This window comes from Narcine bancroftii, chromosome 6 (assembly GCF_036971445.1).
Source record: "Narcine bancroftii isolate sNarBan1 chromosome 6, sNarBan1.hap1, whole genome shotgun sequence".
NCBI lineage: Eukaryota > Metazoa > Chordata > Chondrichthyes > Torpediniformes > Narcinidae > Narcine > Narcine bancroftii.
In genome coordinates, this window is record NC_091474.1 from 206265833 (window position 1) to 206284278 (window position 18446).

General features: G+C 38.1%; 1 protein-coding gene across 10 annotated transcripts in view; it reads left to right on the top strand.

Annotated features, from left to right (window-relative positions):
- Positions 1–18446, top strand: part of eya4 (EYA transcriptional coactivator and phosphatase 4) — a 475725-nt gene that overhangs the window by 378009 nt on the left and 79270 nt on the right. For all 10 annotated transcript variants that reach the window (XM_069887302.1, XM_069887300.1, XM_069887303.1 and 7 more), the window contains one exon: positions 1198–1281. In XM_069887302.1, the coding sequence (XP_069743403.1) occupies positions 1198–1281 (84 nt within the window). The remainder of the gene's footprint in view (positions 1–1197; positions 1282–18446) is intronic.

Sequence of the window (18446 nt, forward strand, 5' to 3'; positions counted from 1 at the left end):
TTCAATTGGCTTTAAATTCGTAAGTGAGGAAATGATTCTTCAGTCATCAGATTCCCTCTGGAATTCTGTGTTTAGTTTTGGGCACTGAAGCCTGGGAAAGATATATTGGCTCCAGATGAAGTACAGCAAATGTTAATGAGAATTATGCTAGCAAGGGTTAAATTACGATTGCAGCTCAAATCCATTCAAATAATATTCCAATGAGATTAGAAGATTGATTTAATTGAATTGGGAAACAGGCAGAGAAGGCTAAAAAGCCTATTTCTGTTTCTATGTTTATTTCCAATATCACTGATCAAATCAAAGTAAGACAAATTACTTTTGGTGACCATGTCCAGTCCACTTCTATCTTACATATGCCAATCAAAATGAACAAGTTACGCCAAAAGATTTCCATTTTGTTTATGCACTTAAATTTAAAATCTTTAAATATATATATATATATAAAATCTTTAAATATATATTTAATGCTGATTGCTTGTGTTATTATGTTAAACCCCTGGTATCAACCACTTATGACGACTGGATAAGAGAATTTTCCAGTTGCTTGAGGTTGCGTGTTGCATGATTGGCCAACTACCGGCAAGGTTTGCCAATTCTAAACATCCGTACAGTAGATGTCCAAAAATCCGGACTGCTTGGGGATTGGGTTGGTCCAGAAATTAAGGATTCTCAAGCAGTACTTTTAAAGTTTAAATTTAATGAGGAATAAAAAAGAGATGAACGTTTAAATTTTGATAGTTTATTAGCAAACACAGCATGTTTCATTTATCAAAACAAGCAGTTTTAAAGAAAAAGTGTGGTCGCTTGTTGTCACTGTGCATCTGTGGCGCTTATGCATGCATGCATGCACACAAAAGCCTTCTAACTTAAAAAAGTTTGAGAGTTTTCAAAATGTCTGGATTCTCGGGTGGTTCAGATTTCTGGCATCTGGATTTTTGGACTTCTACTAAATTTTTTTCCAATTTATTTTCCAAGATGTTTTTGCCGGTTGCTTGAGGCTACCGGTGGATTGAATTCCAGATAACAGATGTTTTACTGTAATCCTTTAATGTGAGAAATATATCATGTGCTAATAATTAAATTACAGTATCAAGTTCATTCAATGGTATATTTAAAAAATTATTCAATAAAAATTATATTTTGCAACATTGATATGAAGTAAGATAATCTCACTGATTATCTATGTATTTACAGCGAGTATTTGTCTGGGACCTAGATGAGACAATCATCATCTTTCATTCTTTGCTCACAGGATCGTACGCACAAAAGTATGGTAAGGTAAGAAATTAAGCCAACAATGCAATTTGCTTTCATTTCTTTCCTTGTGAAAAGGCTTCACTTATGAGAAGTGTCAAGGTTACTTCTATATTTCCCATTTAGCTGACTTTGGACCAGGTGCTTTCCAAGAAATGCTGTATGTTTGTCATGTTTGACAACGGAGATCAGTTTGCGGCCAAGCTGTGGGACCTTGTTACTTCCTTGGGCAGATAGAGTTTACTTTTCTCAGATTATTATTAAGTTACTGCAGGCTCTTAGCAAAGTCAAAGAAAAAATGCTTTTGAATGATCTCCTTGACACAATAGCTCTTGAATTGTCAGCAAATTTATGATGATACTTTTTTCACAGAATTTCCTGATGTTGGAAGAAAACAGCCATCTGGATTGTAAAATCACACAATTTCATGGAATAGTAATAATTTAACAAATATGTGCAAAACAAATCATACTCGATCATATGAAGCATTCTCTCTTGCCTAAAATATTGCTTTTATTGGAGTTTACTTTTTCATTTGATTGTGCTTAGGCTTTCTAAAATAAAAATTTCCGTTGTGTTTCGGATTAGAATCACCCATCTTTATCTGAAGTACTGCAAATGCAAGCGTTCTGAACCTGAATGTCAAAAACCGGTAGATGCTACTGAAAAATATCTCAAGACATGACTGTATAAATCTGCAAAATCATTTTATTTTGTTGGATAAAATGTGTTACCATTATGGCCAGAGAGGAATTTTTTTTTCTTTCTGATCAAATATGATCCAGCAAACTGTATTTCTGACTGTCAGAGGGTTGTGGGAAATGGTGCATTCAGCCATCAATTAGCATACACTCTACCTTTGTAGTTTCTTCATGAACTTAAAGCAGAAAACCAAACCAACAAAATTCACGATTGTAAGAAAATAGCTGAGGCCTGTTTTTCAGTTTTATATTTTGTAGTTTGTTACAGCAGAGGGAGTACAGTAATAAGATTTATACTGAATCTCTTTTAAAATTGATGTGGTAATGAATTAGGGTCAATGCATTATGATCTCTTATTTTGCCAGGACCCATATTTTTCATAATAATAAAATAAAACCTATTATCTCATACTTTAGTCCAGGTGGTTCTTAACCTTTTTCTTTCACTCACAGTAATTCCTTACTAACCACAGAACATCTATGATGCCATAGGTGCTCTGTGTTTAGTAAGGGATTATTTAAAGTGGTATGCGAGTGAAAGTCAAAGGTTGAGAACCACTGCTCGAGTCTAATTTTGTCAATTACAGCAGGAGGAAATGTTGCTTGGTACATAATACTGTTTGCTGTTGCATTTAATCATACATTTTGCATTTAGTACCAGTCTTTTTTTATTTTTAATGTTCAAACAATACGCACCTGGGTGATCGAAAATAATACCTATTATCACAGTACTTTATTCCAATAAGCAACAATACAATATTTACATTCAATCCACCCAAGGTGTTGAATAGTAGCATGGAATCAATGCAAAGAAGGGCACTTCCTATACTTTTAGCCTGCTATGAAATCTTTTATCTCTGTCTGTTTAAGTCATTTAATAAAACTAAAAATCTAGTAGCTATTGCCAGCAATGGCATTACACTTCAACCTTACAGCAAGAGGCAGTTGATCAGCAACATGATGTAGTTATCTCACTGATTGCCAACAGTTTCAAATGGCATTGATTTCCAAGGTAGATCTCTTAACACTCAGAAATAATTGCTGAAAATTTTCAAAAAGCAAAGGATATTCAACCAAAAAGGCAGGTAAAGTTTCAGATGGAAATGTTGCTTCTCTTGACATAAGTTAACCTTGTCCTTATTTTTGAAGTATTTCCTGTATCCTCCATCTCACTTCAAATACGCAGCAATTGTTTTTCAATATGGGATTTAATCTTTTCAAAAATATTTCTTTTTTTTCATGTTTCTCTTTGGATTTATTATGATTTTGTAACACAAAGAACACTCACAGTGTCATTTATCAATTGAACCAGTCAGACTGGGGATTATCTCTAATCTGTGGTTTCCCCAAAGAGTTTACAGTGAGATAAAATTAACGAAATTACTGTTTTCCCAACAATTTCTTCATTCATTTTTTCCTTCCATGCCCAAAGTTGACAGGTGTGTAAGCCTGGACCATTCTGGTTGTTTCCCTGCAGGTTTCTGGTGCCATTTCAATCTACAATGGGGAACTACTCTCACGGGAGGGAAGACAAATATTCCTGGAGGCCTTGGATCTTATTACATAACTGGCATCTCTGGAAACCAACACACATTATTTTAAAAGGAGTTGGGTGCTATAATCATTTCTGGGATCATTTGGCTGGAAGACAGTGTTCAAATTCTCTCCTGGAATTTCTGTGTTTCTTTTTTAATTAGTCCACCTCATCTTTCAAAATCATACATTTTAGAATATTTGATTTGATACAAAAGCAACAAATGTTTTTTTTCCAGTCCTGACAATTTGACAGGTGAAAACCAATTAGTTGGGATAGTGATTCCAGATGGATCACGATCCTAGTGAAAAAAATTGTTACTGATGCACACACCCAGAATCAGATCTGTTTCTTGAAGCTTTTGCCAACAAGACTATTTTCTTTTCACTTGTTTTTTGAATGATTAAGTAAATGAATGTAATAATGTTTCCTTCCAAGGCAGATTGTGAATTTTTTAAATTGTTCTTTGAAGTCATTTTATTTGGTCTGGCAAGATCGCATTAGCATCTTTGAACACACAAAAAAATATATTATGGTGCTAAGACCAGTGGGGAACTTGTTGCTCAATTTTTTCAATGGCTGAAGTCATTCTCCAGGAAGTGATAAATGAAAGCAGTATCAATTCACTGCTTCTCTTTTTTTTTTTTTTTTTTTTTTTTTTTTTTTTTTTTTTTTTAAATTTTTTATTTTTCACACCATAAATCACAATAGCCATGATATACACTTTTTCTTTTCCACACATTTACAGTGACTTTTTCTCCCTCCCCCCTCCCTCCTCCCAAGCCACCCCCCCATCCCTCCCCCCTCTCATCCATTTTAGTTATACAATCTAGGTTGCATTAATTCAGTTAGACAATGTTGTCATTCAACAAAAATACACCAGAAATTCTACTGAGTCCATTTTTTTCTTCTCTTCTCCTTCCATCAACTTAGGTAATGTTTGTTCCCGGTAGGTTTTCGCTATTGTATTTAATGTAAGGCTCCCATACTTGTTCGAATATTTCAATATTATTTCTTAAACTATATGTTATTTTTTCTAATGGAATACATTTATTCATTTCTATATACCATTGTTGTATTTTCAAATTATCTTCCAATTTCCAGGTTGACATAATACATTTTTTTGCTACAGCTAGGGCTATCTTAACAAATCTTTTTTGTGCATCCTCCAAGTCAATTCCAAATTCTTTATTTTTTATGTTACTTAGGAGAAAGATCTCTGGATTCTTTGGTATATTGTTTTCTGTTATTTTATTTAATATCTGATTGAGATCATCCCAAAATTTTTCTACTCTCTCACATGTCCAGATTGCATGAATTGTTGTTCCCCTTTCTTTTTTACATCGAAAACATCTATCAGATACTGTTGGGTCCCATTTATTTAACTTTTGCGGTGTAATGTATAGTCTGTGTAACCAATTATATTGTATCATACGCAGCCTCGTATTTATTGTATTTCTCATCGTTCCAGAGCATAACTTCTCCCATGTTTCCTTTTTTATCTTTATATTTAAATCTTGTTCCCATTTTTGTTTAGTTTTACCATTTGTTTCCTCATTTTCCTTTTCTTGCAGTTTAATATACATATTTTTTATAAATCTTTTGATTAACATTGTATCTGTAATCACATATTCAAGGTTACTTCCCTCTGGTAAACTCAAGTTGCTTCCTAATTTATCTTTCAAGTAGGATCTCAGTTGGTAATATGCCAGCGCTGTATCTCCCGTTATATTGTACTTATCTCTCATTTGTTCAAAGGATAAGAATCTACTTCCTGAAAAACAATTTTCTATTCTTTTAATCCCTTTTTTTTCCCATTTTCTAAAGGCAAGGTTGTCTATTGTAAAAGGGAGTAGCTTATTTTGCGTCAATATTAGTTTTGGTATTTGGTAATTTATTTTATTTCTTTCTACATGTATCTTCTTCCATATATTGAGGAGATGGTGTAATACTGGAGAAGTTCTATGTTGTACCAATTTTTCGTCCCATTTATATAATATGTGTTCAGGTATCTTTTCCCCTATTTTATCTAATTCTAGTCTCGTCCAGTCTGGTTTTTCCCTTGTTTGATAAAAATCTGATAGGTACCTTAATTGTGCGGCTCTATAATAATTTTTGAAGTTTGGCAATTGTAAGCCTCCTTGTTTATACCATTCTGTTAATTTGTCTAGTGCTATCCTCGGTTTCCCCCCTCTCCATAAAAATCTCCTTATTATTTTCTTTAACTCTTTGAAGAATTTTTCTGTCAGTTGTATTGGCAATGCCTGAAATAAGTATAGTATCCTTGGAAAAATGTTCATTTTAATACAGTTTATCCTTCCTATCAGTGTTAGTGGTAGCTCTTTCCAATGCTCTAAATCGTCCTGTAGTTTTTTCATTAGTGGATTGTAATTGAGTTTATATAATTGGCCTAGATTTTTGTTTATTTGCACACCTAGGTATCTTATTGCCTGCGTTTGCCATCTGAATGGGGATTCCTCCTTAAATTTTGAGAAATCCGCGTTATTCATAGGCATTGCTTCACTTTTATTTACGTTTATCTTGTATCCCGACACTTCTCCATATTCCTTCAATTTCTTATATAGTTCTTTTATTGATAGTTCTGGTTCTGTTAAGTACACTATCACATCATCCGCAAACAGACTGATTTTATATTCCCTGTCTTTTATTTTTATTCCTTTTATATTATTATCTCTTCTTATCGATTCTGCTAGTGGTTCTATAGCTAGCGCAAACAATAATGGTGATAGTGGGCATCCCTGCCGCGTTGACCTGCTTAAGTTAAATTGCTTTGATACATGTCCATTTACTGTCACTTTCGCTAACGGTCCCTTATATAATGCTTTAATCCAATTAATATACTTCTCCGGTAAACTGAATTTTTGCAATACTTTGAACAAGTAATTCCATTCTACTCTGTCGAAGGCCTTCTCTGCGTCTAAAGCAACTGCTACTGCCGGTGCTTTATTTCCTTCTACTGCATGAATTAAGTTAATAAATTTACAAATATTGTCTGTTGTGCGTCTTTTTTTGATAAATCCAGTTTGGTCTAAATTTACCATTTTCGGTACCTGTTCTGCTAATCTGTTCGCTAATAGTTTAGCTATTATCTTATAATCTGTGTTTAGCAAAGATATTGGTCTATATGACGCTGGTGAGAGTGGATCTTTCCCTTGTTTTAGTATCACTGTAATTATTGCTGTTTTACATGAATCTGGTAAGTTTTGTGTCTCATCAATCTGGTTGATTACATCCAGGAGGGGCGGTATTATTAGGTCTTTAAATGTTTTGTAGAATTCTATTGGGAGTCCATCCTCTCCTGGTGTCTTATTATTTGGTAAATTTTTTATTATCTCTTGTATTTCTACTGTTCCAAATGGTTCTGTTAATTTATTTTGTTCCTCTATTTGTAGTTTTGGTAGTTCAATTTTAGTCAAAAATTCATCTATTTTCCCTTCTTTCCCTTCGTTTTCGGTTCGGTATAATTGTTCATAGAATTCTCTGAAGTTTTCCTTAATTTCTTTTGGATTATATGTAATTTGTTTGTCTTTTTTCCTTGTTGCCAATACCGTTTTCTTAGTTTGCTCTGTCTTAAGCTGCCATGCTAGGATTTTGTGTGTTTTTTCCCCTAGTTCATAATATTTCTGTTTTGTCTTCATTATATTCTTCTCCACCTTATATGTTTGTAATGTTTCATATTTTATTTTTTTATCCGCCAATTCTCTTCTTTTGGTTGTATCTTCCTTTATTGCTAATTTTTTTTCTATGTTTATTATTTCCCTTTCCAACTGCTCTGTTTCCTGATTATAGTCCTTCTTCATCTTGGTTGCATAACTTATTATTTGCCCTCTAATGAATGCTTTCATTGCGTCCCATAGTATAAACTTATCTTCCACTGATTCCGTATTTACTTCAAAGTACATTTTTAATTGTTTTTCAATAAATTCTCTAAAATCCTGTCTTTTAAGTAGCATGGGGTTTAATCTCCATCTATACATTCTTGGAGGGATGTCTTCTAGCTCTATTGCCAGTAACAGGGGTGAGTGGTCCGATAATAGTCTAGCTTTATATTCCGTTTTCCTAACTCTCCCTTGTATGTGGGCTGATAACAGGAATAGGTCTATCCTTGAGTATGTTTTATGTCTAGTCGAGTAGTATGAGTATTCCTTTTCTTTTGGGTTTTGTTTCCTCCATATGTCCACAAGTTTCATTTCTTGCATTGATTTAATTATAAATTTGGTTACTTTGTTCTTCCTGTTAATTTTTTTCCCCGTTTTATCCATATTTGGATCCAAATTCAGATTGAAATCCCCTCCTATTAGTATGTTCCCTTGCGTATTAGCTACCTTCAAAAAGATATCTTGCATAAACTTTTGATCTTCTTCGTTAGGTGAATATATATTAAGTAGATTCCAAAGTTCTGAATATATCTGACATTTTATCATAACATATCTCCCTGCTGGATCTATTATTTCCTCTTCTATTTTAAATGGCACATTTTTGCTAATTAATATAGCCACTCCTCTTGCTTTTGAATTATACGATGCTGCTGTTACATGTCCTACCCAATCTCTCTTTAATTTCTTGTGCTCCAATTCAGTTAAATGTGTTTCTTGGACAAATGCTATATCTATTTTTTCCTTTTTCAGTAAATTTAGTAGTTTCTTCCTTTTAATTTGGTTATGTATTCCATTAATATTTAGAGTCATATAGTTCAGCGTAGCCATTTTATATTTTGTTTATCTTCTCTTTCCGTTTTTCCATCATTACCTTTCCTCCTTTTCCATTTCTGTTTTCTTATTTTCAACTCTTTACCAGACAACATTCCTACAACATCCAACATTTTCCTTATTCTCCTATTTCTATCTTCTTTATCCCCAATCTCCCCTTCCCCTCCTGAGTTGCCCTTTATCCCTTGTCGGACAACCACATCTCCCCTCTCCATTTGGATTTGCGAATCCACTCGCAAGCGTCAACTGATTTTGCAGTGACCGCTCTTTTCCCCCCACCCAGCCCCCCCCAGAAAAGATTTCGTTTTTTATATGTCACAAAGGTCACTCTTTTAGTTCCCTCCTTATTCTCTCTATTCCATTACCTTCCCTTATTAATTCTTGTCTATACTTTCTATGTTTTCCTCTAATTACAGATACTTTCACATATGCCCGTTGTCTCTATTCACTCTTATACCTCTTTACCCGCATACATATCAATCGTGGTCATTTTTACCCTCCTTACCCGTCTTCATCCCTCAGTCTATTTTTGTCTTTACCCACATACATATCAATCGTGATAATTTTTGCTCTCATTACCCGTCTTCATCCCTCAGTCTATTTTTGTAATTGTTCTGCAAATTTTCGTGCTTCTTCTGGATCCGAGAATAGTCTGTTTTGTTGTCCTGGAATAAATATTTTCAATACCGCAGGATGCTTCAGTGTAAATTTATATCCTTTCTTCCATAAAATCGCTTTTGCTGCATTGAACTCTTTTCTCTTCTTTAGGAGTTCAAAGCTTATATCTGGATAAATGAAGATTTTTTGCCCTTTATACTCCAGTGGTTTGTTGCCCTCTCTTACTTTTTCCATTGTCTTCTCCAGCACCTTTTCTCTTGTAGTATATCTTAGGAATTTTACTACAATAGATCTTGGTTTTTGTTGTGGTTGTGGTTTAGGGGCCAATGCTCTATGTGCCCTTTCTATTTCCATTTCTTGCTGTAGTTCTGGACATCCTAGGGCCTTAGGGATCCATTCTTTTATAAACTCCCTCATATTCTTGCCTTCTACATCTTCCTTAAGGCCCACTATCTTTATGTTATTTCTTCTGTTATAATTTTCCATTATATCTATTTTTTGGGCTAGTAATTCTTGTGTCTCTTTAGTTTTTTTATTAGATTCCTCCAATTTCTTTTTTAAGTCTTCTACCTCCATTTCTGCTGCTATTGCCCGTTCTTCCATCTTGTCCATTTTTTTCCCCATTTCTGTTAAGGTCATATCCATTTTATTTATTTTCTTTTCTGTGTTGTTTATTCTTCTTCTTAAATCATTGAATTCCTGTGTTTGCCATTCTTTAAATGACTCCATGTATCCTCTAACAAGAGCAAGTACCTCCTTTACCTTGCCTATCTTTTCTTCTTCTATTTCCCTGTACTCTTCCTCTTCCTCTTCTTCTTCCTCTAGGTTGACCATCTGTTGTTTCTTTGCTGCCCTTTCCTCCTCTTCTTTCTTGTTTCCATTGTCTTCTGTGGTGTCTTCTTGCTGCAGGTGTTCTGCAGCTGTCGTTGCCGGCTGTGGAGATCGACTCCCCAGCTGGTCCCCCCTCCCGTCGGTGTGTTTTTTTGTATGCGCATCGCGCATGCGCGAGGAGTCGCGCATGCGCGGTTGCGCACTTTTACTCGGCTCTGTGAGCCATTGTTGTAGTTCTCTTTCTACCGACCTGAGGTAGTGGGGTCTTCTCTCCGCAGCGGGCCTCTTCGGACAGGTAAGGCCTTCACCTTTTTCCTCCGTTGTCTTCTCTTCCTCTCTTCTTTCCGTTGATTTTGATTTTTCTCCTTTTGTCTCCATCTTCTTTCCACCTTTATATTCACTTTTCTTTAACTTGTATTTCTGTGCCTTTGTATTTTCTCTCGTTTTTCCCGACTTTTCTGGAGAGGGCTGGAGTTCACCGTCCGGCCACTACTCCATCACGTGACTCCTCCAATTCACTGCTTCTCCATGTCTGCTGCATAGGCTTGGGAACAATTCACATGGGGCTAACTGATGATAGACAGCTGAAACCATTTGACATTTCTGCAAACTGAACTAAAACTGTCCTTCTTGAAACTTCCCTATAAACCTGCACAAAGGATCTTGGAAGCCACATTGATTTATTTCACATGCATCATTTTGGCATAAACACATTTGGGAAAATATATTTCCTGCCTAGAGAAAAGGACAAAATAAATGTCTTAAATGGGCTGTTTATGTGACATTGCTAAACATTGATGCTTTATCCTGTCAAGTTTTGTCAAAGCCTTGGCAAGGTACTGTAAAGAATTGCTAAATTATAAACAGGGGTAGATGTTATTCACTAAAACTTCAACATGTTTTGTAGATACTCTGAAAGGAGAGAAATCTCTCTTGGCTTGAAATGCTTTTGTTATAAGATCTGTCCCGAAGGTGTGTTACTTTTGGAACTTCTGCAGTGCAACAGATCCTCCTACGTTAGGCCATCAGGAGTGACCAGTTCCACGCCGCAGTAACCATTGGTAAACTTTTAATGCTCATCATTCTTAAGCAGTGTATTTTATTGATAATCATACATAAACAAGTAATTATATTTTTATCCCACCACTATAAACTATCACTGTTCACTCACTGCCTGATTGCTGCTCACTTGTCCCTTCTCTTTGTTCTGTTCACCTTTTCAGTATTGCCCCATTCACCACTCTCTCCCTCATTCACTATGCCCTTCCTGACCCACCACTGCTCCACTCACCACTCCCTCCACCCTACTCCACACCCCCTCCCTGTCCCACTTATCACCTCTTCCTGCCCCGCTCACTGTCCCCTCCCTGTCCCACTTAGCCCCCTCTCCCCTTGTTCCACTCACCACCCCCCTCCCTGTAACTGCTCCACTCACTGCCTATGGCTCGTCCTTGCACCCTCATTCTCTGGAGTGGTTTTACAAGTAATCTGACAGCCCAAATGATTTGGCTAATTGAGGCAACAAGTGTGATGGAAGGCCATTTCAGACAGATGTGGATCTGGTGGGACTTTGGCAGTAGAAAGTTCAGACAGGTAAGTCACACCCAGCCTACAGGACTTGCTGTGCTCTGTATTCTTGAGCAATCTTCCTTTCTAGTGCTAGTCAACATAGGGTTTACTCTAGGATCAGAACCTAAAGGCCTTGTTAGATTATTTCAGTACTTAAATAAATCTCCATATCCAAATGGTATGTCCAAGCTATATGTCTGTGTGAACATGACAAATTTGTAGGGTTTTCTACATGTTAGCAGTTGTTGCATTTTTCAGTACATAAAATTAAGAAAGAAGTAGACAACCATGCAATAATTCACTACATTTCAAAACAAAGGCATTTTTTAATGTTCATTAAGAGGACAGGGCCAACACAATAATTTATTACCCATTCCTAATGGACCTTTGGAAGGTGGGTGTAGTCCTTGCCCTCTATAAACTACTGTATTCCATGTTATGTAAGTACTCCAACACAATATTAAAAGTTAACCACATTCCTCTGGCTCTGTAGTTACACATAGGCCTCAGTGGAGAAATCCATCAGATTTCTTCCCCTAAAGGAAATGAATGGAGCTGAATGTTTTTCATAAAAACACAGCAGTTTAATGATTACCATTACTGATACTTATCTTTCATTCCAGATTTGTTTAATTAACCATCACGGTAGGGACTAAACTGTTAGTTCAGATCTCTGGATTATTAACCCAATAGGAATACCACTATTTCACTGTACCAGATCATTATTAAATTTTGAATATTGTTGCAGGTCATGTGGTTAACATGATCTCTTGTTGAAATGAAGATAATTAGTGATCCAACCTATGTCCTTATTTAAAACAAAACTCAAACCATATTACTCAAAATATTGACCTACACGAATGAAAAATTAAAAATATTTCTTCACTTGACAGATTACCTCTGCTGCCTAACACTACTGCTCTCTTGACAATGGCTAGTCTACTGTTTGGTCCTAATTGATAGGAATGTGTCTGTGGGAGAACTGTGGCACGAGCACATTTTTTAAAATGGCGCCACGACGGCAGCTGTGCACGTGTGCGCACGCACAGAGGTTTTGCAACCAGCACACAAAGCCTCCACGCCCTCTTCCCACCTCCCCACCACCACCCTTCTCTCCCCTTCTTTCCTCTCCCCTCCCTCCCTCCCTCCTCTCCCCTTCCCTCCCTCCCTCCTCTCCCCTTCCTCTCCCTACCCTCCCTCTCCCCTTCCTTCCCTCCTTCCAACTCCCCTTCCTTCCCTCTCTCCCCCCCTTTACTTTTCTTCCTTCTCCTTCCCACCTCTCCCCTTCCCTTCCCTCCCCTCCCCTCCTCTCATCCTCTTCCCCCTCCTCTACCCTTTCTTGAAAGAAACAATGAATGACTTTTCTTTTACACCTCTCCCAACTCCTTCAAGCTGGTGAACAACCATTGATGTTCCTGTCAAGTGCGGGAGCTGAATTGATGGAGGAAATGTGGTAGACAACCTGTGCAGAGCAATTTCCCACAAAAGAAAATGACCACACAGTTGTGTGTTTATTACATTGGTCATGGGAAGCCCTGGCATCATCTTACATTGAATGATCTATCATACAGGGCAAAGCAATCTTTCTGCAGAAGTGCTTGGGATGATTTCTTGAGCCTGAAGTCTAATGGCATGGTACCAAGATAACAAACATTCTTGTTCTACACCAGACTACGCAGTAGGCCAAGGGACACACAGGGGAGGGTTCAGAGTCGGGCGTTGGGAGCTCTGGTGTAGGCCGAGGGGAGGGTTTGGAGTCGGGAGCTCAAATGACCAGAGCACACAACTCCGAAACCACCCCTCAACCTGCCTGAACTGTGGGGCACAATTTGCAATTCAGTTTTTAAATAAAACAAACATTTTACTCACAGCTCTTGCCTCTTGAGTTCTCCCTCTCCGATTTACTGTTCAAACATAAATCTCAAATTCCACAGATGCCATGGTCTTACAGTTCAAAAAAAGGTGCCACTTCTGAACAAATGTGCTCAGGGGGAGCAGTCGTTCCCCTGCACACTCCCCCCCCCCCCCCCCCCCCCACCATCTATGCCATTGTGTGGCACCTTTCTATTGCTTGATGATGGCAACTGACAGCCTCTTAGACTTCAATGCAGGCCTTTCCATCATTCATTCCACTAAAATAATGGATCACTAAAGGAACACATTCCTCTCCTAAAGGGCCCCACCCTCTCTCCTTGATTCACATTCATCCTAATTTCTAAAATTAGTGGCAGTTTGAAGCTCAAGGACATTATTGTTATAACAAAAGAATGACTGATCTTTAATTTAAGTTCCCAGGGAATTTTGAAGGGTTTTTTTTGGATAGGAAAGGTTCAAGAGGATATGGGCTGAATGCAGGCAAATAGAATTGGCTTCATCGGCATGAACAAAATGGGCCATAGGGCCTGTTTCCATGCTGTAGAACTCCATGACTCCGTGGCTCTATAACCAATGAGAATTTTGTGCAGATTACAAAATGTTTAGATAAAGAGGTGAGTCTTAAGGAGTATCCAAAGCAAAGAAGGAGAGGTAGAAAAGCAAAGAAGTTTAAAGAAAGTCTTTGGAGGCACAGCCACTGCAGCTGCTGGAACCTGGAACAAAAAAAAATCTGCTCATAGAACTCAATGGGGGGAGCAGCACTACAGGGAAGAAAGGGAATGTAGAAAGGGAACATAAACAATTCATTTTCCCCGCACTGATGCTGCTTTACCTGCTGACTTCTGTCATGATAATGAATATGTATGAGATGTACCGGAAGTCACGTGGTATGAGAGAGAGATAAGAGCACAAGCAAGAGAACAAAGGGAAACTGGAAAATAAAAAGACTCGGAGAAGTTTACCTGATAAAACTTGTGTTTAATGTTTTATTAACTTCACATTTCGGGGCACAAATGTGACAACTTCCTCCAGCAGAGTGGGGTTTTTTTTGTTTAGAGAAAGACTTTCCTGTGTTTAGGCCCACACTTCTGAGGACACTGTTATCAATGTATGAGTGATTAAAGACAACAATTAAACTCAAGAGGCCAGAGTATGGGACAGATGGGTTTGAAAACAAGAATGATGCTTCTAAATCGGAGATGTTGTTTAGTTGGGAACCAATTGAAACTCCAGGACTAGAATCAGAATGAACTGGACAATGTGAGCTAGAATATGAAAAATGGAGTTCTAAATTACTTTTGTTTATAGAAAATTAAAAATTAGGAAGTCATATAGATGAAATTCTGCACATTAGTGTAAAATTGATTGCCAAAATATTCCACATATTTCTAAATGTACACTGTTCCCAAGACTCATAAAGTTGAAAATATGTGTAATTTAGAGAAATATGACATCCTCATAGAAAGTAATAAAGCTCAGGGGTCTTTTCTTTGCGTGGAGAGCAAACGTACTAATTTTCCACAGAAAAGCAGCTGCCACTCGTAATCAGTGAGTCTTTTCTTGCTGATAATGGGTTTTTAATGTACTGAGTGTAAAGAACCAAGATCCCAGCTGTAAAATTAAAGACAGGTGGAAGAGGGTTCAATAGTCTTTCTCAACTAGTGGAATATGCAACATAAACTATTGCCCACAACGGTGTCAGATGTCATTAAGAAGATCATGAAAAACACATCAAACTAATCAATATGTAATATTGCGAGGTACTTAAATCAATTAAAGTATCGTACCAGAAAATGCAGCAGTGCTCTTATATATTTTTGCAAGATTCAAAGAGCATAGTGCGATCGCGGTGCCTCGTGATAAATACATGAGCCATCATGAACAAAAATAGATAAATCCTTTGCCCATAAAGAAACTATGGATTAAATCTGAGTTTTGTGTTTTCTTGCTGGAAAAAAAGAATGGTTTATGCAATAACTGGGTGATCATTTGGCCTGCACGGTTAGCGTAGCAGTTGAAGCAACACTATTACAGCACCAGCGACCCAGGTTCGAATCTGGTGCTGTCTGAAAGGAGTTTGTACATTCTCCCCATATCTGCATGGGTTTCTTCTGGGTGCTCTGGTTTCCTCCCACTGTTCAAAAATGTATGAGTGTTGTTGGTTAATTGGCCAGTAGAGTCTGTTAATGTGCTTGATGTCTACATTTTTTTTAACTGATTATCATATTGGTTGGGATTTCATCATTTCCAGCACATCTGCCTTCACTCCATCCCTCTCCCCAGACTAAACAGAAATAGATCTGTCCTGGTCCTTACACATCCAACATATCAGCCTTTGCTATGGAATCCCACCACCTGCCACATCTTGCCCTCTACTCCCCTTTCTGCTTTCTACAGGCACCACTCCTTAGCTCCCTGGTCCACTCGTTACCCCCACCCTACCCCTACCATTCCCTGTCATTTGGGATTTTGCATTGTGACTGGAGGAGGTGCTTCACTTCTCCCTGCACCTCCTCACTCATTGGACTTACAGATTAAACAGCCCTTACAGGTGAGCCAGAAATGCATACGTACCTCTCCCAACTTCTATTACATTCAATGCTGCCTCCTGTACATTGGTGAGACCAAGCATAGACTAGGTGACTACTTGGTCAACACCTGCACCCTGTGCCCAAGGACATTTAATGTCATTTTAATTCTTCTTCCCATTCACATACGGACTTTTCTGCCTTCTACTCTGCCACAGTGAGGCCAAAAGCAAATTAAAACAACACCCTGTTGTCCATTTGAATAGCCTACAACCATATGGCATTAATATTTAATTTCTATTTTCAGATATCCTACACAACCCCCCCCCCCGCGCCCCCACGTTATTTACCACCAGTGCACCCAGATGCTCTCTCCCTTTGTTCATCTTTTCCATCCTTGCCCCCACCCTCCATTACCTAGACATCATCCTTCCCCACCTGGGTCCATCTGCCCATCACTCACATACCTATTCACAAGTTTCTTCACCCTTGATTCACATTCCTAATCCTTGCACCTGCCCATCACCTACCAGCTTCTATCTCACACTCCCAACTCCCCATCCCCCCCAAGGTTGGCATCAGAACAAGTCTAATCAGGCACATTAGGGTAATCGCACGGGGGGGGGGGGGGGGGCACAATCTCACATTCGAAAACTCATTTATTGTGGAGGGGGTGGTGGTGGTGCCAACCTATCTACCATGATGAACCTCCTCAGTGCATCGCTGATGTCACACTTCCTGCCTCCCTCCGATGTAACAGACAAACCTGCTGGTTATATCACGTGGAGACCAGTGACATGAGCGACACATGCTGTGGGTGGGTCACAATACCTCATTTGGGGGGGGTCAATGCCTGCAAATGCCTCCCCCTCGGCACCAGCCTTGCCTCCCCATCTTGCTCCTTCTTCCCAATGTTGCTCTTCACCTCTCATCTGGTTACCCCTACCAGCCCCTGTCTCACCCCTCCCTTTCACCTCTTTACACTGGCTATTCTTCCTCTGCTCCATCAGTCCTGATGTAAGATCTTAACCCAAAATTTCTACCATCCTTTTGCCTCCACAGATGCTGCTCTACCTGCTAAGGTCTCAGAGCAGATTGCAGTGTCTGTAGTCTCTTGTACTTCCAAGTTGAAATTCCAGATTTCTCCTCATGAAAGTAGCAGAGTTTATCATGAGTTTGAATTAAATTAAAACCTGATCTCTTTATCAGAATGGTTTCCCGATGCAGTCTTATTCCATGGATCAGGCTGTCAGAGCCCTTAAGAGTTAACATGAAGATCCTAAAAATTACTAACTAGTGCCTTATTACTGTAAGAAAATGACACCAAATAAAACTATAGGGGCTCTGTCTAAAAGGAAGGTAAAATTGTTATTTGATAAAATGCTTTCAAATACACAACTAATGGTATTCTGAGGGAGTAAAATCCTTCTCCTTCGTCATTTTGCTGCACGCACCATTCCGAAAGACTCACTAGAAAAGCAGTTTATCTAGAAATTTAATGGCTGCATATTTTCAACATTCTGCAACTGAAAAATCAATGCTTCCTTTGCAGAATAAAATACAATAACTATTTCTGGCTAATTTTGTGTCACTCTAGAAATTCTACTGGGAGCCTCCAGACTTTGCTCCTTTGGCATGATGTTGGTGTTAGGATGCATGTGATGAACCAATTCCCCGTGCAGTGCTCCTTTTAGAACATTACTGGGGGACTTAGACCTCTACCACAGGAATGAACATCATTGGTCACTCCCAGAGCAGCTAGAATATCTAGACTGTCATCTATTAATTTACAAATTTGCATAATTCAAGATTACACAAAACTGCTGGAGACACTCACCAAGTCATGCAGTGTCCTTTATGTAGCAAAGATAAAAATACATAACCAATGTTTCGGGCCTGTGACCTTCATCAAGGTTATGCAATTATTATGCATTATTACTTAATGAAAACATGTTTATTTCTTTTGAAGCAGTTGAATTTCTGGTTATAAGATAATGTGCAAAGATCATTGACCAGGTTTCCAGGAAAGGTTCTACTGATTAGAATAGTTTAATTGACTTTGCAGTTTAGAGGAGCTGTAACTATTTGGAGATATTTTTAATAAACTGAATAGTGGAAAATCAATTAAATATCTGTGGAAGTCAGTAAAGAATAATATTCAGTAATAACACCATTCTATTAGTTCCTGCAGGTTTCCCACAATTGCCGTGGTGGTTAGCCCAATGTCTTTACAGTGCCAGCGATTGAGACCAGGGTTTGAATCCCATGCTGTCTCTAAGGACTTTAAACGTACTCCCCATGTCGCTATGAGTTTCCTCTGGGGGCTCCAGTTTCCTCCCACCATTCGAAACTTACTGGGGCTATAGGTTGTTTGGGAACAAATTTGGCAGCACAGACTCGTGGTCCAAAATGGCCTGTTACCATGCTATACATCTAAATTAAATTAAGTCAAAGTTTTCCCCAGTAGCTCACAAGCTCTGACCCTTACATCTGATAGAATATCTCCATTACTTACAAAGTGCCAAGTTGGCTGCTTAGGGTGGTATATACTGCTATTCTGAGGTGGGTCATCGCAATGATAGATACTGCCAAGGATACCAGAATCTTCCTTCAGCATCCATGACATCTAATAAATGCCAGTTCCAGATCATCAAATAAGATAAGAACAGGAAAATGAGAAAGATTAATATTTAAAACACATCAATTTGTAAATTATATCAAGAGCAATAGGGGCAAACCAAGAAACTATAGGTCAGTTTATCTTACATCAATAATAAGGAAATTATTGGAGAAAACTCTTATGA